The following is a 25804-nucleotide window of genomic DNA, read 5'->3' as shown; positions in this document are numbered from 1 at the left end:
ACTGCTCGACAGCAGGCGCCGAGCGTGGTCTAGTCCACAATGAATGGCTCAGTAGGAAAAGCCATGCATGCCCTAACCTAACCAAGAGGAGAAGAAAGGAAAGCCGGAAGTGCAGCAACCATCAACAATGAGAACTGGGCATACTCGGACACAAGATGCTCAATAAAACAATATACCACATGCAGAAAACTAAGCATTCTCTAGTACACCAAGAGGTGAAACTAGTGATTACTGTAGTTACAGCAGTGTTCAAAACTCAGAACAGACCAATCTCTAATCCACATCACGAAACAAAACAAGACAACGCCGCAGATACTAAAAACAGAGCATATTCGAACCTGCAAGTTAAAACAAAGGAACACATCAGACGTGGACATGTTCTACATTGTAAACTGTCCATGCTGTAATGCAGGACAATGGGCAGAGAAAAGAAATACAGCAGAGACATCAGTGCCGGACTCCCAAAGTCCAGCATGCTCTAAACCAGATTACAAAATTGAAGAATTTAGGAGGAAAGCGCCAAAAAACAACACTTATTCAAACTGATCATGTTGTACCACAGGCCAAGAGTTTGAACAAAGGCTGGAAGCAGATACAGCACTGATTGCTATTGAGAACAAAGCCCTCTATAGACTAGGTGGTGCAATAAGGAAATATATTATGTATTACATTGCTGCGCACTGAGAGCGGATCATACGCCAATTCAGAACAAGTGGCATGAAAAATGTAGAGAGCAGATCACCAGGGAACACACATATAATAGAATTTCAAAGAAGATGCAACACTGTTCAACAACGAGAACAGTGTAATTTCTAACCAACAGAAAAATATATAATAAAAGAACACAGGCCCTACAGCCTGGGTCAGCCATGAAGACCTACCATGCAATACTATAGACAAATAGATTAAATAGATATCAGAACAGAAACAACATTATGAAAACTAAGCATGCTCTAATCCAGACTGGGAGATGAGATCATGGAGCGAGTGACCTACACCACTGCAAACTGAACATGCGTAAATACAGAGCAAGGGATGATATAAAGAAATACAGCAGATACAATACCGAGCAAACTTAGAACTGAACTGAGCTCATTCTAATGTAGACTAATATCCGAAATCAAGGAGTACACCAGATCATTGACTTTGCAAGGATGAGATCTAACCATGCTCTCATCCAGAACAGGAGGTGAAACAAATAAAGGCATCAGGCATCGTACTGCGTAACATGGAAATTTGGGCAGGGTCTAATCCAGACCAAAAGCCCAAGTGAAAAGGAAGCACAACAGCTGCAATGCTAAAGAAGACCATGGATGCTCGAGCCCACACCAAGAGATGAAATAAAGACATGCAGGCCAAATAGCGAGGACCAGGGCTAGGGACCGAGCATGCTGCAGCCAAGACTAAGGGGCACAATAAAGGAATCCAGGAGATACAGCATTGGTTAACAATGAGAACCACGTATACACCAAAGAGGTGGAACAAAGAGACAGTGAGATGAACACTAAACACCCTCGAATATAGGACAAAAGGTAAAAAATGCAGCAGATACTGAACACAGACCGTGCTCTAACCAATAAAGAGGTGAGATTAAGAGAGACCACAACACATGTTAATAATGATGTCTCAAAAACACACCAATGAATAATAACAAGCATTGGCAAACTCAACAGGTCTCGCCTATGAGAGGCTTTTGCTTTGCCAATTACAGTTAGCCACGTTGTACAGCAGTGCAGCTGGTGTGCAGCATGGCTCGTACATATTTTTTTAAACAGTACTGTGAGGTGGCTGCTGTATCATTTTGTAGGTGCATTTCAACATGTGTGTGTGTGTGTGTGTGCGACAAAATGATGTGGCCAATTTTTCTTTTTATTTACCAACATGGATTGGTAAATAAAAAGTAGCATCAAAAGCGATTTTTAAATTGTTTTTCGCAAAACCTCTTAAAAAGAAAAAGAATGGGGAAGTAAGGGAGGGACGAAGTAATACAGAGGCCCAATGGAGGCGAAGGGCATAGGCGAGAAGGAACAAGTGGAGAGCTGCAAGAGAGGACCAATGAAGCGCTGGGTGGGGGCAACAGGACATGGGCAAGAGTATCACGGGTGTAGTTTAGGAAGACTGGGGAGGTGTGAGCTTCAGATTTCCCAACAATTATGCTGACATATGATAATAAAATATATGAAAAGCAGGGCATGGGGGGCTTAAGAGGCAAGGGAGAGGAGTGCTAATTGTTAGAGGTATTTAATAGACAATATTTTGCAAAATAAGCAATATTTGTTAAGACCTATGAAAACCGAGACCAAAGAGAGAGTGCATGTGTGTGTGTTTTTGTCAGTGTGTGTGAGTACAAATAGCAGGTGAAATCCAGCAGACATCGCACCAAACCAGACTGAAGGCACCTGTACCCAACTAATTACTAGATAACACATTAGGAGGTGTAACAACCCAAACCCTCCTCCCCCCCCCCAAAAGCGCTACACCCCTGAAGAGGACAACAAGGAAGGATGTGGTGGGTGGAGGAGAGAAGGAAACAATGAGAAAATGTGGAACACAGTGTGGGGGGGGGGGCGCAGTACATGGTTGGGGTGGGGGCAGAGTAGCACACCAGGAAGACATCTGTAAAACATATGCTTTACGAAAAGGAAAAAAAGAGTTCCCGAAAAGCGAACAACTGTGGAAGAATAGAAGTAGCCAATCAGAGAGGTGGGAAACAGGTTATACTCCAAACGAGGAACAAAGACATGCCTGACGAGCTATAACAAATAAATGCAGTGAACAGAAAGAAAGCAAATGTGAGTAACAAAACACAGTTGTGAGCAATGGGAGAAATGTATTCCTAGGCAAGCTTGTCCTCAGTACATCTCTGTAACCTAACAGCTCGCTGGCCTGAAAACAAACTGCTATGGACAATACATCAGCACCGAGACCCAGGCATTTTGAAATCGACACCCATAGCTGAAACAGAGAATGCTACAGTGGGTGCCGCTCTGTCACTTAAGTATGTGGTACCATCAAAATCCTGACCTTCAGAAAGAGCCTTTAAAAAAAAACAATCCAGAAATTCAGCAGTACTTGCTACGCAAATAATGGTAACCGTAACCTAGGCTGCTTTTCCATCATATCTCACTTCTGATATGAAACACTATAATATTATTCCATTACTGACATTCATCACTCAGCGTTGCCTTTTTCTACACCTTTTCACCCAATGCAAGATTGCTATTGAAACAGTGGAACAGGCACAAAGTTCTTTCAACGTCTATTAATACCGATCTGTCTAGCTATGCAGTCATGACACACTGGCACCGTCCTGCTAATGCACATCGCGAATGGCTAAAAGCATTCCATGTTTATCCAGAACTCAGGCACTCAGACCGGTGCCCATACACACCGACCGTGGCCTGTACCCTGCCCTGCTCTTCTTCGTTCAGAAACGGAGCCTCCTGTGTTATTCCGCAACAGAAACTCATCACATACCACCTCTCACACCGCAATCACGACCCGAACCTCAACACTAACTTCAAATGCGTGCGTAACAACCAGCACTCTACCAATGCAAGTGAATGCTGAGCCAGCTCAAAAGCAGCTGCTGAGCCCATACACATCTACGCGGCCCACAGCATCAAATCCGATCAAATAACCGATGCACACAATTCCGCAACTAGACATCGATGCAGGTTTGGAGCACTTCCGCCGCCCAGCGTCTGGATCCAACAGCTGTGTTAATATAACCCAAATGTTGGTTGGGTGAGGACTGTCCCTTGCTCCCCAAAATCCCAGCTTCCTCTTACTGACTCATGGAGGAATCGGACGTCTTCGAACACTCCCGGTAAATTGCAGAGTACTAACTCATTCATTATCCTCAATATTGGGGGTTTTCAATCAATGCAGAGGATGGAGGTTAAGTTGCTCTTTACGAGAAGGTAAATGTGGAGCAGCCTACAATTAATACTCATTGTGCCACACTCTACACGTAAAACGTGATGTGAGGCCAGGGCTGGATGCATGGATGTGGACATGTTATCCCAACTTGATAGTGAAAGTCACAAGCTACCGGGTGGGCCAGCGGGTGAATCACCATGGATTATTACATCTCTGCATCCTCATGGTTCAGACGCCTACAACTCTGGTCCTTGAGGAACTAAACCAGGTCGGACATTCAGGGTATGCACGGTGAATATTCACAAGATGAAGCAGACAACATTGCGGATCCATCCACTGCACGAGGCTAGTCTAGAACCGGGTGCGGCATGAGTAGTGTAGCCCTGGCCCACATACAAAACCCTCTTGAGACGGTGAAAGAAAACTGAGTTAAACTAGGTGTATAGAGTGAGCTCACTCACTCTTCCATCGATCCTTTTTTGTATTTCCACAAACCACTGGAATATCAATAATCATGACATGAAGCAATAATCGGAACTGCAGCCTTCCTCTATACCAATGTTCTTTCAGCACAGTTATAGGGTACACTCGGTGTGTAATTTGTTTCTCAAAATCCACATTTAAATTATTGATGTACCCAGAAGGCATTTAAAAAAGCCATTAAATTGATTTGATTTCCTGGGAACGAATTAGCCAAATGTTAAAGCGCATACAGTAATTCCATCCTGTGTCATTTAACTCAAAATATATCCAATGGTTACGCTTTTCTTTCTCTAATAGGTACTTTCAAAAGTCCTACAAAAGGCTAACTGGGTGGCTCTCGTGATTAGCACCAGGATGCCGAATGTCTCTGTACTAGGACTGAGCAGCACGAGTGATGCAGAACCACACGTCGGAAACAGAGTGGCTCAAGGATTGGCCTAGACATACAGAACCCATCACCTCTGTGGTATGCTATGTTATGCTCACTATCGCGCACAACTCACTCCCAAGGAGTATCTCGGAGCCGGGCACAGCAGATGTGCATATAGGCTGCCAGGGCTTCAAAAGAGAGCAGTAAACAGCCAAGTCTGAAGCAACTTTTTGAATTTTGTGTGATCTTTACTTTGTTGAATAGGCATGGGGAGCTTATTCCAATAAAATGGCAGCGAGTAAGGGAAAGACCTACCACCAAATCTGGCTATACGAATACGAGGAATTATGAGGAAGGAGGTGTTGGAACATCTCAAAACTCGACATGGATGATATAGACATAACCGGGAATGTAAATAGGTAGGCAGAGCCCTAGTTATGGCTTTCTGTGTCAGACAGCATATCTTGCCTTTCTTAATGGGCAGCTAATGGAGGCCCATTAAAATGGGAGCCATTGGAGTACGACGTGCAAGGCTTTCTGTTTCAGGCAGCACATCTTAAAGTTTAAAAAAAATGTGTTTCTTAATATGCAGCCAGAGGAGGTCCGTTAAAATGGGAGCCAATGGAAATACGATGGGGCAAGTTGCAAATTAGCCGGGCAGCAGTTTTCTTAACTACTTAGAGTATAGATAGCAAGGTGTCATTTGTTGCTTTACCATAGTCCGGGTGACTGGTAATAAGAGTTTGGACAAATTACTTTCTATTTCCAGGGGGAAGCCATGGGAAGGCCTTCCTTAGAAACCTCATGGTGGCATAGCAGGTACCTCAGATAGAATCCACCTGGGATCTCATTGATAGAGATTGATCAATTTTGACCTCCAGGTTTTTTACAACCTTTTTCAAGAAGAAGTTAAGGCCAAGCTCAGATGGCACTAAGGAGCTTTGTGATGGTTTGTGGATACAGACTGGACGAAGTCTTCCACCTCCATTAAGGAGCAAAGTGAAGCACACTGGGATAAAGAAATGGTAATCTCTCCTATGGCATGGCTAAGCGGTTGGCACACGTACACAATCAGTCTCACCTCTACTATTGTGGGAACCTGGAGAAGGGGCTAAAAGACTCTCACCATTAGGAATGACCCCCTCTGGGATTGGCAAAATGATGCACGCCTTGGACTTGTGCTGTAAAACAGTGGGTGTATCCTTGAGAAATTCATGTCTCCGGTGGATGGCTCAGCGAAACAGAGAACATCATAGATCAAGGGCTAGATGGTTCAGTGATGGACTTGGTGCTGTGAGGCTTAGAATAGTTAGGGCTGGATGACTCAAGAACTAACACAGTGTTACAGACACTCACATCTGCAGCTTTGTGGCTGTCACAGGTTTGCAGCATCTCACCTTTAAGAGTATATTGGGCTCAAGAAGTGCATAGGCATAAAATGTTAGGGACATGCACAGGCAGTCTCGTGCGAAATAACAATATCCTTGTAGAGTGCACTCAGTCTCATAGCAAGGAGGCCTCATTTGTTGCCATTTGTAGAAAACTAGTCAAACTGGAGACCCCTTGTGATGACACCATAAGTCCACTGCCTACAGTGGCCTTCATTTAGCACCTGTGCTGTGCATAGCAATGCAAAGCCTCTTGTTTGTGACTGTACATCTCAAACTTAGGCACGTGCAAAGAAAAGCCCTTCTGCTGCGACTTGAAGGCTCGCTGGTTGACAAAGGGATGCACAAACTTGCACTTAATTAACTGGATTCAGGAAATGGTAAAGATGTAAGCACTGTGTGTGTTAGAGAGGTTTGGCATTCCTAATTTAGCCACCACTTGCACAGCGCATTTTACTAAAAGAAATGGAAGGTTTATGTATGTGCATAGTTATACAAAACCTGTCACCTCTGAGATGTGGCACCACTGAAGAAAGATTCATGGATACTAAGCCTGGCACTTGTTGGGTGGGGAGCGACGGCAGGACATGAAGTCTATCTCAAATAGGATTATCAGGCAATGGGACAATAGGATGCTCATATATACAAAAACACATGTGACATTCCTAAATGAGCCTATGCCTAAAAAACGGTGGACTAGGCTAGCATATGTCCAATGACTGCCACCTTAGTGTCCATCTATGGCGTCTCAATTAAGGATAAAAGACCCCTCACCCACTTAAGTGGCATGCTTCATCATTGGGTCAAGCTTCTACACTAGGTGAGTGCTGCAAAGCCTAGCAGGCACTATTACCCTCAAAGAAGGGTGGAGGCCACTTTTGGTGGAAGATCTTTTCACTGCCCAGTGCCGTAATCAGTACAAAAGTGATGTGGTGGGTGATTGTGAATATCCACAAATAGTGCAGCTTAAAATTGTCATAAGAATCCCTGGTCCACGTGCTTTACTTACAGCGATGGCAGCCAAGGTTAAAAATTATTAAGAGGACCAATAGAACATAATTCATTCGGTGGCCCTTCTCTGATAGTCTAAATGTTTCATGCCTGTCTGCCTTGTCAGGTCAACTGGTGCTTAGTCAGGAATACATTCTATTTCACCCCAGCCTATGGGGGCACCAGCTCTATCAGTTACCCAATAGGATGCTCACCTGCAGACAAGGGTAGCACAAAGAACTGACAAATGGGTACAGGGAGCATCTATGTCACTTCTGCCATCACTTTAGTAACCACTATCTCATCTAATGCCTTGTTTGCCATTTCAAAGACTGTGTATACAATACACTAAAATACCATTACCTTGGTATTATGATCTTGTTGTCTCATTTACCTAGTCCAGCTCTCCTTCCCTAAACCATAACCTTAAAACCCAAAACCCATCCCTAATGCTTAGTTAACCCAAACATTTGTTCAACCATTAGCCTAAGCTTATCCCTTAACTTCATACTAACCCTAGCAATACCACCCCCACCCCCAGCCCCTCCCTTACCCTAACCCATCTCTTATTCTGGTTATTACCTTAAACGTGATCCCTCATCCTAACCAACCCTAACCCTACTGTGTCCCTTTCTCCATTTCTACCACTAAATCCCTCCTTTTCCTTTACACTCTATCGAAACCCAAATGACTCCCATATTGTTGCTCTTTCCATACAGCTATTATAGTATGTATCACTCATACCTGCGCTCACCTCCCCTAACCCTCATACCTGATACCTCATAAATCTATCTCGTGCCACAATTTTCATTCATTTATCTCTGTTGAGATTAGGATAATGTCAAGGTAACTGTGTCACGGTAAGGGCAAGTGACAAGGTGAAGCTGATAATATAAAGGTCTAACAATGCAGAAGATGAAGCAAAGATACATAACTCACAGGCGATGTCGCTTCTGTGTATTATATTTTTATCGTTTGTGTGGGCACGTCCATAACATGGAGAAATTAGAGGATGGAGGAAATTAACCTAGTAATGAACAGGTGAACTGTGTGGAGGCAAGAAACAGATAGGAGGGTGATGGCTGGGGTAAAAGGAGAGGAACAAAGTACGTAGAACAACGACCAGGACAGAGCGGCAAGGAGCCACGAAACAGTAAAGATGAAGGAGGAGGGGAATGACTCAGGAAAGGCCAGTAACTAACCATGCACTGCAATCTATGCATTGCTCTCAGATTTAGAAAATTAATATTTGAGGGATGATTCTGTGTGAAAGTGTCACAGAATCCACAGTAGGCCACCAAATAAAGTTTCCTTGATACGGCAAGAGTATAAATGTGATACTGAATTCTGGCCGACACTTTGTGTGTACACCATTACAGTCCGCACACCTTTTAGCTTATTGCGATATTCCTGCATGTCTTTGTGATGCTGTAAGTATCTCCTTTTCAGGTTTGAGAGTGAAAAAAGACGCCTACATGTTTGGAAGATTGTGCACCCCTGCCCTGAGTTCATCATAGCGAATCTTATTGGCCTGCTCTGTTTAGATGTGTCTGTCAGTCCCTTACAGCCGTGTTGTTCGCTCCAATCATGTAGGAAAATAGATGTTGCATATATGCTTAGCCTATGAATGTGTAGGAGAATTAGTATGGAGCCTGTCTCCCAGGCTTAACTGTGGCAGCCAAGGGATCCACTGTGTATCTCCTCTGTGTGTGTGGTCTATAAGATGAAGGGTGTAGAGAGCAAGCCAGACAGCAATGTTCATGTAGGGCTTCTCAAAATCATTGCTGAGTCTCTTTGTAGTGGATAAGACTCTAGAGTGTGGAGAACATGAAACAGGTAAGTAATCAGAAGTGTAGGTACAGTCATTGGCCCCTTCCTGCTCCATTCTTCCTGTGACGTAGCTAATGGGGGAAGCATCTCCGTTTATCTGACGACTTATGTTTTAAGATCCCTTGATAAGCAGCTCTTGGTCCCATCCCATCTTCCTGCTGACACTAGAAGGCAAAGACTGTGGCTTGACTAGTCAGGAAGTAATATGTAAATGTCACATACAGCCTGTAACTGACCCCAGAGCACCATCTGTGGAATATACAACCATGTCTGCAAACTTGATCTAAGTATTGAGCAGAAGCCACCAGTTGGCAGTGTCATGATTTTCCACTCACTGGCACCAGGGGTCTCACAGAGGAGAGTGGGAAACACTTCTGTGTTGTGTTCCAGGGCTGGTGTTACAGACAACCAGCAGACCTTCAACAGGTTTGGGATTAGGAACCCGGAATTTCTGCAACCTACTGGAAGAGCTTCCTTGACACCAACTTGGGGCAAGAAGCCCACAGACAGCTGGAGAGAGGTACTGTAGCCATCCTTGCACTGTGTGTACCAGAGCAAGATCACTTGAGTCTGTGCTGGTGTATAAGTACTCAGGCCTCTTTTCCTTTCTGTTCTGCAGAGGATTTAGGGTAGCTCCCAGCAAGGTCCCCCAATGAACTACTAAGAACAAACTGGAACAAGGAGCACTCAAGACGACTTGGCACTAAGAGTAATCGCTACATCGATATCAAAGCCACAATCAATGGTTACCCCCCCTCCGAGTTTGATCACTGTTACAACATGGAGTGAGCTTTTCATTTTGTTTGGGAGATCCGCTTGTTTTTGGGCCCATGGAACATCCACTAAAGGGCGATCTCCTCACCTTGACTGTCACAAGCGGAGGGCAGACTCACCTATGTAGATTGTCAGCCCCACCTTCTCCTGTAGACGGGCATCTAAACAGCAGCAGAGTCAGTTGGACTGGGGCAAAGTCATTGCAGTTTCTCCCCTAGTTGATGGGAGCACTGGGTCCCCCGGACACCAACCAGCAGAAATGGCTGACATCTGCATGAACCTAACTTTAGGGACATGCAACAGTGAGACATTGAAGAGAAGGCATGACTTGAGGCATGTATTGATTTCTAAACAGCTTGTCTATATATGCCTTGGCAGGCAGACGCCTGGGCTGAATTGACTATAATCTAAGATACCCTTATATAAAGGAACAGTTTAGACAAACACAGACTGGTTGCCTCACTCAGTGATGAATCCCTAGGTATAGCTGTTTGCACTGTTTTGCCATCCAAAGTAGTTTTTCTTCATAAGTAAAGTACTTCCTGAGCAATGAACTGTTATTTCTTAATTTATTGAGCTCTGTCTCTGACCCACGTCACCTCACTGGGTAACGCTTGGACTACTCGACTTCGCCACCCTGAGATGGAAGTGTGAAAGGGGTGTACTTGGTTCTCAGTTTGGGTTCAACAGTAAGGTAACACTTAAGGAAACCAGTGGGAAACGTTTTCCATTGTTATAATTTGTTACAGAATGTCCTACAAAAAAATGTGTAACTCCTGATTGTCCTGAAAACGTTCCCACACATGGTTTAAATCTATGATTGAGAACCGAGAAGACAATGTATAAACCAGTGCGAACTGGTTAATGTTCAACAGGAGGGGGAGTCAGGAAGAAGGCAGGAGAACAGGAACTAACATCAACGAAGGGAAAATCAGGAGAAATCAAATGAAGAATTTGGAGACCATGGGTTCATTAACATCCTATTTATCACCAAGGGCTTTCATGTCATGCCATATTTCTATGAAATGAATGCCACCCACTCGTGCCACCAGAGATGAAAGTATCTAGCTATGCCAGTCAGGCTGCTTTTACCCCAATGGGAGTTTCCAAGCTGAGCTGCCACTCCTGCTGACATGGTCCATTCCTGGCAGCATCCCAGCCTCCTAACAAGAAGTTGGCACAAGACAAACGCCGTGTGACAGAGGGGACTGGTTTGGCAGATTGCTTTCCGAGCATGGCGGCTGTTGAACACATTGCAGATCTCTAAAGTGATCCCAGAACATGCGCAGAAAGGAGTGCTGCTCTGTGTGTGAGTGACAGGCCAACATAGCAGAAATCCTGCACCGTCCATGGAGGCCAAGAGCCAGGCTCAATGTGTGAAATGCATGTTAAACACCATACTTCACTTCTTTATGGTTACCGATGGCAACCAATGCTTGATTTGTAAAAGAATAAGTGCCAGGGCCCAAAGTTTGCTCAGAAGCCTGTGGCCTGCGCTACTGAAGGTGGAGTTGGCAAAGAACAAGGCTGCTTAGACTTGACTCCACCAGAAGCCTCTTTGATCCACTCTGCAGCACTCTCCATCTCTTTATCTCACTCTTTCAGGTTCTTTTCCATCTCTGCATCCTTTCTTTGTCACTATTTTCCATCTTTCTCTTCTTCCTTCTTTTCCCCATTTGTGTTTTTCTCTCTGTTGCTCTGCATCAGTCTTTTGAAGAAAAATGAGTGCCGGTCCCAATAAAATGAGTAGAGGTGGACCCCACATGCAACCACCGGCTCAAAATAAACACTGATGCCACCTCCATCCATAACACATGTCCTATCTCTGCTACCTATCCCTCAATGAGAGGTGTCCGGTACCTCCATCACACATTCCCTTACAAGTGCTGTCTCTTGTAACGTCTTTACACATAGCTCCTCCCACTGTTTATCAAGCTGCACCCCTCAGATACACATGGGTTCTCTCCGTTACACCCATACTACTGTGCGTTGCACAGGGAACCTCCTTTCATTGCAAATGACAACATCTAATGCACATGCAACAGCTTCCATGAAATATGCGACCTCCTACCCATGACACCTTCACCCTATAAATACAGTCCTCTTTTTAATAAACCACACATTGCTACGCCTGCTCCCTCCCTCATTATGTAGGGCGCCATGCTCTGTTACACATTGCACCTCTCTCTGTTGCACAAGAAACCTCTTTCAAATGCACCTAGTAGCCCCCCCATTACACCTTGCACCCCCCCTTCTGTGCACGTGGAGCCTCAATCTGCTCCACGTGCTGTCTTCCGGTGTGCGAGTCTCCCTGCCCCTCCAGTCCAGGTCTCTCCGTCTCTTACAGACGTTGATGTCCCCTCTGGCCGATATTGTCAGAATGCAACAATGCGGAAAATTGAAGTGTTTGGAATTTGTTGTTAAGGGAATGCACCTGGGGCTTTGCAGCAGAACTCGGAAAGGCCAACCAGGGGGAAGAGGTGTGCAAACAATGCCTCTGTGAGTCGTGCGCATGTATATGTAACAGCGATGCAGTGGTTATGTGTGGGGATGTGTATTTGTGGCTACTCCTGGAATGTGTACGCTCTTTCAGGAGCTGAACCCCGCACTGACAGTGTCTAGATTCCCCTTCCCTTCATGGTCACGGAAGTTGAAAAGGGTGCTGAAAACAGGTAGTGCATCCTTAACCTGGGATGCAGAGTGTCTACTTGTCTTTCTAGGATGTCAGCGCCATAGCTGTACCTGCACACTGCTTTGCGATCTACTGTTCTGTGGCAAGTCGCAGCAGAGAGTGAGTCTGGGAATGCACAACCCCTTTCATGTGCAGCCTCAACCACTTCAATGCTCATCACTGCTGCGGTGCACCCACTGAGGGTTCAATGCTCATCCCTTCTGTGATGGAGCCACTGCCACTTCAATGTTCATCTCTTCTGTGTCACAGCCTCCACAACTTCAATGCTCATCCCTTCTGTGTCACAGCCTCCACAATTTCAATGCTCATACCTTCTGTCGCACAGCCTCCACAATTTCAATGCTCATCCCTTCTGTGGTTCAGCCTCCACAATTTCAATGCTCATCTCTTCTGCGTCACAGCCTCCAGCACTTCAATGCTCATCTCTTCTGTGGCACAGCCTCCACATTTTCAATGTTCATCCCTTCTGTGGTGCAGCCTCCACAATTTCAATGCTCATCCCTTCTGTGGTGCAGCCTCCTCCACAATTTCAATGCTCATCCCTTCTGTGGTTCAGCCTCCACAATTTCAATGCTCATCTCTTCTGCGTCACAGCCTCCAGCACTTCAATGCTCATCTCTTCTGTGGCACAGCCTCCACATTTTCAATGTTCATCCCTTCTGTGGTGCAGCCTCCACAATTTCAATGCTCATCCCTTCTGTGGTGCAGCCTCCTCCACAATTTCAATGCTCATCCCTTCTGTGGTGCAGCCTCCACAACTTCAATGCTCATCCCTTCTGTGGTGCAGTCTCTCCCACTTCAATGCTCATCCCTTCTGTGGTGCAGCCTCCTCCACAATTTCAATGCTCATCCCTTCTGTGGTGCAGCCTCCACAACTTCAATGCTCATCCCTTCTGTGGTGCAGTCTCTCCCACTTCGATGTTCATCCCTTCTGTGGTGCAGTCTCTCCCACTTCAATGTTCATCCCTTCTGTGGTGCAGCCACTTCAGTGCTCATCCCTTCTGTGGTGCAGCCTCTCCCACTTCAACGCTCATCCCTTCTGTGGTGCAGCCACTGACATTGGTTTACACATCCCCTCTATCTTGCAGCCTTAGGCACATCAATGCTCATCCCCTGTATGGTGCAGCTTTTGCACTATAATGCTCACCCCCTCTAATATGCAGCCACTGTTACTCCAATACTCATCCTGACTGGGGTGCAGTCTCTGCCATTTCACCTCAATGCTCGTCATCTGTGGCTTGGCCTCTGCCACTACAGTGCTCACATCCTTCACAATGCACTCACTACTTCGTCACTGCTTATCGCACAGGAGGTGTACACTCTGCAACTAGAAGGTTCCCGCCCTTTCTGATACAGATTCGACCATATCAGTGTTCATCTCCTCTCCCTAGCAGCCTCAACCGCTTGATACTCATGCCCTATATGATGCAGACCCGGACACTTCAATACTCACCCCATGTGTGGTGCAGCCTATACGACGCCAGTGCTTGCCCGCTGTGTGGTGCAGACTCGCACTTCAATAATCACCCCCTGTATGGTGCAGACTCTACAATGTCAATGCTCTTCACCGCCTGGTACAGCCTGCACCACTTCAATGCTCATACACTGTGTGATGCATCCTATACAATGCCAATGCTTGCCCCCACTGCGGTACAATCTGAGCCACCTGAATACTCGTCAACTGTGTGGTGTAGTCTCTACAACGTACATGCTCATGCCTTTTATGGTGCAGTTTCTGCCACTTCAATTCTCATACCCTCAGAGGTGCAGCCTCTGCCACATCAATCAGTGTTCGACCACTACGTGCCAGTTTCTACAAAAGTAGCTAATTAAGAGTGGATTATTCCATGAGGGGATGAGTGCATCATTGGCGGGTGCCATCTATAGGACATCATCACAGTAAAGCAACCAAGCACCTACCTCAGTACAGTTTTGCACCTCTGTGACTGAACTATGGTCGATACCCTAGGTGACGGTTGAGGGAGGATTTCTAGCATCTCTAGTAAGTATCTGTAAACTACATGCTGCTCCACTGTATGCGCATGCACACACACACACACACACACACACACACCCACTCACCCACCCCAAAACCCAATCTAGTGTGCACAGCAGCCCATCCACACAGTGTAGAGATAGAGAAGGAACGTACCGTCTGTCCGGCAGGATTGGGACGCGCCATCCTTTGACCTGGCTCAGCTTGGCATCGGAGAGCTCGATGTACAAGGGTAACTTGGGGACCCAGACAGTCATTTCTAGCGGTGCACGGAGGTGCTCAAAGCTGAAGGTCACCCTGGCATTCATAGAGCCCCGGGACTCCTTCCCACTCACAAATATGTAGTCACAGCTGCTGGACACCTGGGGAGGAACAGAGGAAAGCAGAGTCAGCACCTGGGAAGTATCGAAACACTCACGACAACATTGAAGGAGGACGTCACACAGCTCAGCCTATAAGGTGTCATCAGAGGAGAGAAAGAACAAAGTAGACAATCCAATCAAAAGACCCGTAAGAACTGAGGAAGGAAGGGGCATGGGCAAGTTGAATATGAAAGCAATGGGGGCAGTCAGTGGCCCACTTCCTGTCTTTTTATAATACTGAATAAAGCCCTTCGCCCTTCAGTAAAAAAAAAATAGGTTAAACAGGAGTAATATATGAAGAAGAGTGTTTGGCAAAGTAGGCCACAGAATCTCACAAGGGAAATTGAGGTGTGGCCCCAATAACAGGTGGACACCCTAATGCGTTATGCTGTAATGCTCTGGTGGTGGTGCCCCAGAATATGTATCTATATATGAGGTATTGAGGTGTGTTGTGCAAACCTAGCTATTAGACCTGACAGCCTTAGGGTGGTCACTCCTAACTTTTTGCCTGCCTCCCTCCACTTTTTGGACACTGTTTTTGCTGGCTTTTAGACTCTGAGCACTTTACCACTGCTAACCAGTGCTAAAGTGCTAAAGTGCATGTGCTCTCTCCCTTAAAACATGGTAACCTTGAATCATACCTGATTGGACTATTTAATTTACTTATAAGTCCCTAGCAATGTGCACTCTATGTGCCTAGGGCCTGTAGATTAAATGCTACTAGTGGGCCTGCAGCACTGGTTGTGCCAACCACTTAAGTAGCCCCTTTTCCTTGTCTCAGGCCTGCCACTGCAAGGCCTGTGTGTGCAGTTTCACTGTCACCTCGACTTGGCATTTAAAAGTACTTGCCAAGCCCAAACCTCCCCTTTCTCCACATATACGTCACCTCTAATGTGTGCCCTAGGTAACCCCTAGAGCAGGGTGCTGTGTGGGTGAAAGGCAGGACATGTACCTGTGTAGTTTACATGTCCTGGTAGTGTAAAACTCCTAAATTCGTTTTTGCACTACTGTGAGGCCTGCTCCCTTCATAGGCTAACATTGGGGCTGCCCTCATACAGTATTGAAGTGGTAGCTGCTGATCTGAAAGGAGTAGGAAGGTCATATTTAGTATGGCCAGAATGGTAATATAAAATCCTGTTGACTGGTGAAGTTGGATTTAATATTACTATTCTAGAAATGCCACTTTTAGAAAGTGAGCATTTCTTTGCACTTAAATCTTTCTGTGCCTTACAATCCACGTCTGGCTGGGCTTAGTGGACAGCTCCTTGTGCATTCACTCAGACAGACCCCAAACACAGGGTACTCAGCCTCACTTGCATACATCTGCATTTTGAATGGGTCTTCCTGGGCTGGGAGGGTGGAGGGCCTGCTCTCACACAAAGGACTGCCACCTACTGGGACCCTGGCAGACAGGATTGAACTGAAAGGGGACCTGGTGCACTTCTTAGCCACTCTTTGAAGTCTCCCCCACTTCAAAGGCACATTTGGGTATAAAACAGGGCCTCTGCCCTACCTCATCAGACACTTGCTGGAGGAGAAACCTGAACCAGAACCTGCATCCTGCCAAGAAGAACTGCCTGGCTGCCTAAAGGACTCACCTGACTGCTTTCTACAAAGGACTGCTGACTTGCTGTTGCCCTGCTGCCTTGCTGAACTCTTGTCTGGCTGTGAAAGTGCTCTCCAAGGGCTTGGATAGAGCTTGCCTCCTGTTCCCTGAAGTCTCAGGACCAAAAAGACTTCTCTTTTTCACTTGGACGCTTCGTGCGCCGAAATTTTTGATGCACAGCTTGTTCCACGGCGAGAAAAACGCCGCACACCGAAGCTGATCGACGCGACGCCTTCGGGACGACCAGAACTTTGATGCACGGCCTCGCAAGGACAACGCCGCCCGACTTCCAGAGGAGAAATCGGCGCGACGCCTGCCGTGAGAGCGAAACTTCGACGAACAGCCCCGCAGTACGACGCGCAGCCGGAAAACAAGCAGGAGAATCCACGCACAGACCCGGGAAATCTGGTAATCCCCGCGATACACAGAAAGAGACTGACCGCGCGCCAGAAAACGACGCACGACTTCCCAGCGTGAAAAATAACGACGCAAGTCTGTGTGTGCTGGGGAGAAATCGACGCACACCCCATTTTTCCACGTATCTCTTCTTCTGTGGCCCTCTGAGGAGATTTTCCACTCCAAACCAGGTACTTTGTGCTTGAAAGAGATTTTGTTTGCTTTTTAAAGACTTAAGACACTTTATATCACCTTTCAGTGATATCTCTACAAATTCACATTGCAACTTCATTCGTTTTGACCTACAATTATCCTGATAAATATTATATATTTTTCTAAACACTGTGTGGTGTATTTTTGTGGGGCTATATGGTGGTATTGTATGATTTATTGCACAAATACTTTACACATTGCCTTCTAAGTTAAGCCTGACTGCTCTTGCCAAGCTACCAGAGGGTGGGCACAGGATAATCTTGGATTGTGTGTGACTTACCCTGACTAGAGTGAGGGCTTTTGCTTGGACAGGGGGTAACTTGACTGCCAACCAAAAAACACATTTCTAACACTAGCCAAAAGGCAGCAAAACACTTTATTAATGATGAGAGGTAGCTGGTTTCTGGGAGCAGAAGTTGGCTGTGACTGCACTGCGATGTACTGATATTGAAGAAGTGCATCTTCAACACTTAAGTAGAACAGCACTGGGGTGCTTGATGTGTATGGGGATGTTGTTCCAGAGCCTGGGTGCATGGAGGAAAAAGGCCTGATGTCTTGCTCTTTCCTCTGGTACATTTCTCAGTCTTCAGTTTGATGGTGTTGTGACTGTGAATGTGCTAAGAGCCACCCGAGATAGATGTATGTTACAATATGGAGGAGAAAAATATTGTCCCATCAAAAACTCATAGCCTAAGTCAGTGGTTCCCAACCTGTGGTACAGGGCCCCCTGGGAATCCACAGAGCCTCCTCAGGGGGTCCGTGACTGCTTGGAAAATTAAATAATATTAACAGATTAGGTCCCCAGCTTTCAGTAATGACAGTAAGGGGTGTCCCCGGATTCCAATAAAGAGTCAGTGGGGGTCCCCGTGACCAAGTAGTGATAAAGTGGGGGTCCACAGATGTCAAAAGGTTGGGAACAACTGGCCTAAGTTACATATTTATAGTGAACTTTACATTTACTGTTCTTACTTCCACACCTAAGGACCTTGATGATTTTTATCGCCAAAATATGTAGACCTGTAGATAAGAAAAGTACATTTGCTCCTAATTCTATACCCACCTGTTTACAAATGTACCTTCACAATGTTGAGATACTTGATATTTTAGCAAGATAATTCTGCAAACCCGATATCCATTACACCCAGAAACAAGAGCTTAATTGCACATCCGATATGGAGCCAGGGGTTTCTGAAAGGTGTGTTGTCTATAATGAGCCTCTAAGCAGTGATAGAGGGTCCTAATGGAGAAATTACAAACCAGAGCAACATGTGGAAATGCACACAGGATAAAAGCACAGCCAAAGGAGATTACCTACTGAACTCAGGCACCAAAAGCCCAGAGCTGCAAGGGGATCACAGCTGGCAGAAGGAGGCGTAAGATAGTGCATGTCTCTGTGATACACAGAGGTGAAGCTGACAATACCATGATGCAGCAACAACTGGCAGAAAACTTGAAGCCGTTTCACGGTGATGAGCACTGCTGAGTGCATTGAACAGGAACTGCCTGATGATCCTCTTATCCCTTCCTCATCCTTGCTTGAGTTCCTCCAGTAAGTACAAATATTCTTTTTTTGATATAATTACAGTTCTTGGTGCAACTTTGCTGGAATGGGATTTAGGCACTTGGAGTGATACAGTCTTATATTGTATTTGCACACAATCCCACTGGTTCCCGGGCTCCCTTTCAGACTCCAAACATGGTGCAACTGCGCACAGTGTTGTGAAGAGTGTGAGCTTTGAACATCAAAAGTAGAGGCAATATGTGAGAGCACTTGTGAGCCTGTTCCTTAGAATGTTTTGCAGAAATGCAAGGTATGGATGGGTATATGCGACTCAGGTATCTCAACATATGGAAAAACAGCACTTAATTTGAGCCAGTGGTTTCCAATGCAGGGCACCAGCACTTATTTTTGAGGGCCGGCACTTCTTTTTCTGCCTCAATCATTTACTGTGAGCAAAAGACACATATGGGAAAGACGAAGGGAGACAAAAACGAAAACGCGCCACAAAGACAGAAAGCAGAAAGCTGCAAGAAAGAGCTGAAGGGGAAGGGAGTGGCTGTAAATGCATTAAAGAGGCCTGGGTGGGGGGCGTGGCTAAGATGGCGACCAGAGTGGGCGCTTCGTAAAGAGCCCCGCTCGTGGCCCGACAAAAATCTGTTGTTTCTCCTGCTCTGCGCCGTCCCGGCACCTACTGTCCAGATGGTGGTGCCTCCCCCGGGCAGGGGGGAGTGCGGCTGGCCAGGAGCAAGTCCCCGTTTGTGAGACCACACGGACCTCGCGGTCGAGTCTGCAAGAGCCGAGGCCTTGCCTGCGGAGCTGGGGCGTGGCGGAGGTGTCCCCCGCAGGGCGGTAGCAGTGCCATCGAGCCCAATTTTTTTGGGCCAAGCGGGCCCGAGGGAGAAGGAGGAAGAGCACGCCAGTAGGCTGATCCAAGTCCGGGCATGCCGACAGAGGATAGCCGATCGCATGTGGGCCCGGTCACCCGGGCCCCCATTGAACACTGGGGTCGAGCCTCTCCGGCCGGGCAAGTTGCACTTCCTGTGGGGGGGCCACCATTAAGTGACCGGATGGTGGCCTGAGTGCTGGGCCAGTGCGTAGATGGATGGGGGAGGGCCCAGGACGGACCAGGGATGGAGGCGCCTCCCCAATAGGAGCACCGGACCGCCGGGCCCAGTGGACACCTGCCCGGTTGATTGGTGCAGCGGCAAGACCAATTACAGTATGAGCTGAGTCCCCTGTGGCCCCGAGTGTATACACCCAGTGCGAGACGCAGGATCTGTGGGGGCCAATGGGTAGGGCTAGCACGAAGCCACACGGAGCTGGTGTGACCAAACAGTGACATTAAGGTGTAGTGGCAGCCGCTGGGGCCCCCTCCTATCGGACTGGGAGCTTGAACTGAACTTGGGCTCAGTGAACAGTGACAAGTCACCACAGACCCCATTGCAAGTGCTGTACTATTGGTATGAGGTAAGACTTTGAGTGACAACTTCCTCTACCACACAGGCCCCTGTAGAAATACACACCCACCACCAGTATCAATGCGACCACAGGAAAGATAGTGCTCCTAGTACAGCCGCCCTTGAAGACAACTGACGCCGTGACCGGCCGAAGTGACGGCCTGCCCTGGGAGTCGGAGTGATGGGTCCTGGGAGCGCCCTAGCACAAACCAATAGAGTGAAGCCTGGAGTGGACTGAGAATTGGGGCTAGCACATACTACGCTGTGGAACGGGATAGGAGGCTGTAGTTCGGTGCGGTGTCAGGCCGGCGCGAAGATTCACCACAGATTGGAGCCACAAACGATCATGGTCAAACCTAAACCAACCAAGGCGCAGCAAACTGCTGACAGGGAAATGCCACCCCCTGCAGGGGCTATTGAAGACCAAGCTACTGCCCTTCATCAGGTGAATGAAACATTACGCACTCATTCTGCACAATTCGATAAGCTCCTACAAGCTGTGTTGGATACCAAAACGTCATTAGAGGGGAAAATCGACTCAGAGCGGATCACCTTAAACTGGTGGACAGAGTCACCGCAAATGAAACAGCGCTCGTTACAGTTCAACCCAATATCAGAGAGCTGAAAGACCAACTACAGCGAATGGAAACTGAGATCTTACACCTGCAACGCAGAGCAGAAGATGCAGAAGGCCGTTTACGCAGGAACAACGTCAGATTTCTGGGGTTCCCGGAGCAGGCGGAGACACCAAACGCCGAAGTGTTCCTAGAACAGTGGTTGAAAGACACAGTGCTATTACATAATGTGTCACCATTGCTTACAGTGGAACGGGCCCACCAGATACCAGACAGACCACCAGGCCCGGGGGCTCCACCTTGACCCTTAATTGCACGTCTCCTCAACTTCTGCGACAGGAACCAGATCTTGCAATGCTTCAGATCACAGGGCCCCATACGAATGGACAATAATGTTATCATGGCCTACCCTGACTACACTGTGAAGGTACAACGCAAACGGGCCTCTTTTACGAAAGTTAAGCAACTCCTATGAGAAAGCAACATCACTTATTCTCTACTGTTCCCAGCACGCCTCCGGGTGATAGACAGGAAAAGGACCCACATCTTCCCATCCCCAGAGGACGCCTGGACTTGGGTGCACGCCAAAGGTCTGGTGGACCCAGTCAAGGATGACACCAAGCAGGATGAATGGCTCACTTCCCATTCCCGCAGGAGGAAGAGAACCGGTGCCAGGGTGCGCCCATCCAGATCGCAAGCAGCGGAAAGCCAAACAACAAGCCTTAAAAGATGATCATTTGTTTGCAACCGCACAGTATTCAGCCCATCGGGAGGACAAAACTATGGACTCAAGTTCACCGCAGAGCCACTACAGTCCTCCCACTTCCCCATCAATATTTGGTCTAGAGCTTACCCCGCGCACAGCAGATGACATTTAATGCCGCCTTTCGGTACGGGTTGGGCATAATCTAACTGGATGATTTATGGAACAGCAGCGTGCCACAGTGGCGCACACAGACTAGCACGTGCCTGGCCCTGTGCTGGAGGGTGCTTCATGCCGGTCCTTATATTTCTACACCCGTCAGAAATGGACGACAGCAGGAGCGCAGAATATCCAGAGTGGGCCGTGGCCTAGGGTCCTTACACCTTTTCTATCTACGACTCCCCAGACCCATATGGGTCACCGTAGGGAACTGGTTCGGACAGTTGTTTCTTGTGGCACCTGTTGTGCCAACATGTTACAAGTCGGGCGTTGCCCCATAAGTTCTCTTTTCTTTAGTATTCTCTTCTTCTCTATATCTTCACTTTTGCTTGGTGGGTGGAGTGGGTGGGGTGTGTTGGGGGGGAGGTGTGCGGATGTTGATGATTGCTGTGATGTTCCCAGCCCAGCAACGACACTCATTAGCACCTGTCATGCTGCACTCTCCTACACTTAAAAATATATGGACACATATAACATCTTGACATGGAATGTGAGAGGCATGTCTAATGCCGCCAAACGTTGCAGGGTATACGCCTATATCAAATGACACAAAATACACATAGCTATATTGCAAGAAACGCAGATTACACTAGAAGACCTAAGCAGTCTCAATAAGAAATGGCCCGGACTAGCTTATGGGACCAAGACATCAGCATTCGTGAAGGGGGTGCTAGTGTGGATTGCCCAGGAGTCGCTTACACTGAGGAGCGTAATAGAATAGATGAAGAGGGTAGATATGTCCAATTAGAGGGGTCCCTGGATGGGAGGCCACTAGTCATTGTGGGGCTATATGCCCCAAACTCGAAACAGGACGACTTTCTACTGTCAGTCACCCCCCAACTTCTTCGGGATCCGTCGCTGAAAAGCATATGGGGCGGTGATCTAAATTGCATACCAAACATAGATATAGACAGATCCCACCCCCCACTTGACGGCGCCCCTAGTAGGAAAGCTTCCCTGGTGCTGTAGACTTGGAAGCTAGAAAGGAGAATTAGTGATGTGTGAAGATATCTACACCCATTAGATAAGGAATACTCCTTTTTCTCCCCGGTTCATCGCCTCCACACCCGAATAGAGTTGTTGTTTAGCTTCTATGGGCTGAGCCACACCTTTACCAAGGCTTCATATCTGGCGAAAACCATATCAGATCATTGCCCTTTGATGGCCTCCGTTCAGTGGGGCAGATCGCACACATGCATCCCTTCCTGGTGCCTACAACCGAGCCTACTACTAGATCCCCCATTTTTTCCTAGAACAGCAGGGCACAACAACACTTATTTCACACTTAACGGGGGGACAGCGTCCTCACGGGCAATGGAATGGGACGCTCATAAAGTGGTGGTGAGAGGCCTGTGTATATCGACGGCGGGGGGGTGCGACGCACGCTCGTACGCGAGCTGCTGCAGACTGAGTCGGAGCTTTGGGAGGCGGAACAAGGGGTGGCGTCAGACACAGTGGCTTTGGAGGCTCTAGGAGCGACACGTGCAAAATGGACAGAGGTCGACTCGCGCTTGGGTCAGTTCGACTACTGTCATTATGTCACCCGGACGCATTCCGAGGGGGACCGCTCCGGCAGGCTGCTGGCCTGGTTAATACGCAGTGAGCAACAGCACACTCCCATAGGCGCCATACGATTAGACTCTGGTGTCATAGTCAACACACAATCAGAAATAAATGAAGCATTCATGCAATACGATAGTACTTTATATGCGGCAAGACCCCCCCCCCCCAGCATCAAAGCAAATGGCGGACTTTTTCAATGCGCTCCACTTGGCTCACCTCTCTGCATCCCAAATGTTGGAATTAGAGAAGCCCATAGATCTCGAAGAGATTGAGCAGGCATTGCGCCAACTGGCCCTTAACAAAGCTCCGCGCAGTGATGGCCTACCAGCAGAGTACTATCGTACATTCTCCGCGCAGATAACCAAACCATATCTGGAAGTGCTAAAAGAGGCTTCACAGAGGGTTGGCTCCCGGAATCGCAACGGGAAGCAATAATAGTGGTTCTCCCTAAGCCAGGCCACGATCCACTAGATGTTCGTTCGTACCGACCTCTATCACTGTTAAACTTAGACTGTAAACTACTGGGGAAGATCTTGGCGAATCGCCTTCTCCCGCTGCTGCCGACTCTGGTCCACGAAGACCAGTCAGGCTTTATCCCCGGTCGGAACACCTTCATTAAAATACGATGCCTGATAAGGCTCATGTCTGCCCCGAAGTCAGAGTATGAACGTGTAGCGGTATCCCTAGATGTAGAGAAGGCATTCGATACATAAGACTGGCCCTTTTTAATGGAGGCATTGAGGCGCATGGGTTTCGGAAAAGCATTCATGCGATGGGTCACCGTCTTATACTCATGACCGACTGCCCGGGTTAAACCGGGCAGGATTATATCGGACGGGTTTGACATCGGTAGAGGCACGAGGCAGAGCTGCCCCCTCTCGCCTATATTGTTTGCATTGGCGATCGAACCGCTAGCGGCACGTCTCTGAATCAGGGCTCCAGAATGGGGCATACTTGACGGTGATACGCACTGAATTGTCTCCCTCTATGCAGACGACGTGCTAATATACCTACACAATTGCACAGAGTCCCTCCCGGGCTTACTGCGGTTGCTGGATCTATTTGGAGACCTCTCTGGACTGCACGTGAACTGGACAAGATCCTGCCTGTTTCCGATGACACTGGTTCCTGAGACTCGTCGTCCCACTGCCTCGACATACGCTCTACCATGGTGCTATACCACCTTCAAATACCTTGGGATTCACATACATCATAGTGAAACTGTTCTCAGGAAGGGAACCTGGGACGTACGATCAGATCCGTTAGAGGCACGTTACCTTTTTGGCGCTCGCTCCCGTTATCCCCATTGGGGAGAGTGGCGATTGCAAAGATGATCATACTTCCACGGCTGCTATATCACTTCTTTGTACTGCCGCTGATACTCCTTCGTGCCTTCTTTGGGAAGCTGAATAGTCTGTTGACTGACTTGATATGGGGCTGTGGATGTCGGCGGGTGGCTCTAGCCAACATACATTTACCGCTCACGCAGGTGGGACTAGGCACCCTGCACTACGAACTGTATTATGCGGAGGCGCAGATACATTGGATTGTGCGCTGGATGCAGGACCACCCAAGCTCAGAAGCAAGGATGGTACATGCCTCCTTGGGTCACACTAATGTGTTGCGATGGCTGCTAGACCGCAGTTGCCCTTCACACCGCCACAGCATCCTGTTAAATGCAGCTCGATGGAATTGCCGTCGCTTCATGCTAGATGGGAAGCGGGCTACACTCTACTCTTCCAGGATTCCCCTGCTGTCCATCCCGAATGCCTGGAAGATGGCTGGACAGCACAGACTGTCCTCCTGGCCCACAAAGGGCATACAGGCAATAGGGGACATTTTCAAAGAGTGTCAAGTTCTGACCTACACTGCACTCGCGAGTGCCCATGACTTGGGTCGGGGTTGGTTTATAAAAACACTGCGCTTTACAACAGCTCGTACGTAATACATGGCAATGCGGGGAACATGAGCCCCCGACCGCCCCTATCCTGCATGATTTATCAGCCGGTCTGGGTACACAACTTAGTACATCCTGGATATACAGCACTCTGCTAGGGAACCCGGAAGTGGCACATGCAAAATCAAAGGCTAGGTGGGACATGGTTGTCCCTACACCGCTGACACAGCAGGCATGGGACACAGCACTTAACTTGACACGCTAGGTATCATGTAACCCTAGATTCCCAAACACGCAATTCAATTACTTACATCAAACCTACCTCTCCCTGCATAGGCTCCGGCGAATGTTCCCTCAAGTTAGTCAGGAATGCCCGAGATGCGAGATGCTGTGACCCAGACGCTACCTTCTTCGATATGACGTAGGATTGACCCCCGGTGTTGTGGTCTAGTGCAAGCCATAACTTCATTGACTGCTGAATGGTTAGGCCACCCATTGTCTCCCACACCCGAATCCTGTTTACTAGGTATCCGCCTGAGACCCAAGGGAGGGAAGCAGGTGCGCAGGTGTGTAGGTGCATTGAACTCACGTTCGTGCTATTTAAACGCTTCTTAGCGATGCAGTGGAAGGCACCGAACGTGCTGGACACGCACCGCTGGACATGCGAGCTGTTGCACTGGGCAAAGGCAGAGGCGTAGGTACTGCATTCTCTCTGAGATAGGGGAGTGACGGTCAAGGGGGTGGGCATATGGGATTCCTTTGTTGTTTCAATTGAGAATAAAGATGACACTCGACCCCCTTGAGCTACCAGCAACATTATCTCCTACACAAAAAAAAATCATATATATACGGCAGAGGTGGGTGAGCCATCGCCGTTCCCTCCGCCCGCCTCTACCCATTTACTGCC

At 47.7% G+C, this 25804-nt stretch overlaps 1 protein-coding gene across 1 annotated transcript in view; it reads right to left on the bottom strand.

Moving 5' to 3' along the window:
* Positions 1-25804, bottom strand: part of TMEM132E (transmembrane protein 132E) — an 881764-nt gene that overhangs the window by 82730 nt on the left and 773230 nt on the right. Inside the window, exon 6 of the mRNA XM_069226765.1 lies at positions 14562-14767. Within this exon, the coding sequence (XP_069082866.1) occupies positions 14562-14767 (206 nt within the window). The remainder of the gene's footprint in view (positions 1-14561; positions 14768-25804) is intronic.

This window comes from Pleurodeles waltl, chromosome 3_2, assembly GCF_031143425.1.
Source record: "Pleurodeles waltl isolate 20211129_DDA chromosome 3_2, aPleWal1.hap1.20221129, whole genome shotgun sequence".
Taxonomy (NCBI): domain Eukaryota; kingdom Metazoa; phylum Chordata; class Amphibia; order Caudata; family Salamandridae; genus Pleurodeles; species Pleurodeles waltl.
Note: the sequence above shows the minus strand (reverse complement) of the source record. Positions and strands in the feature narration are given on the sequence as shown.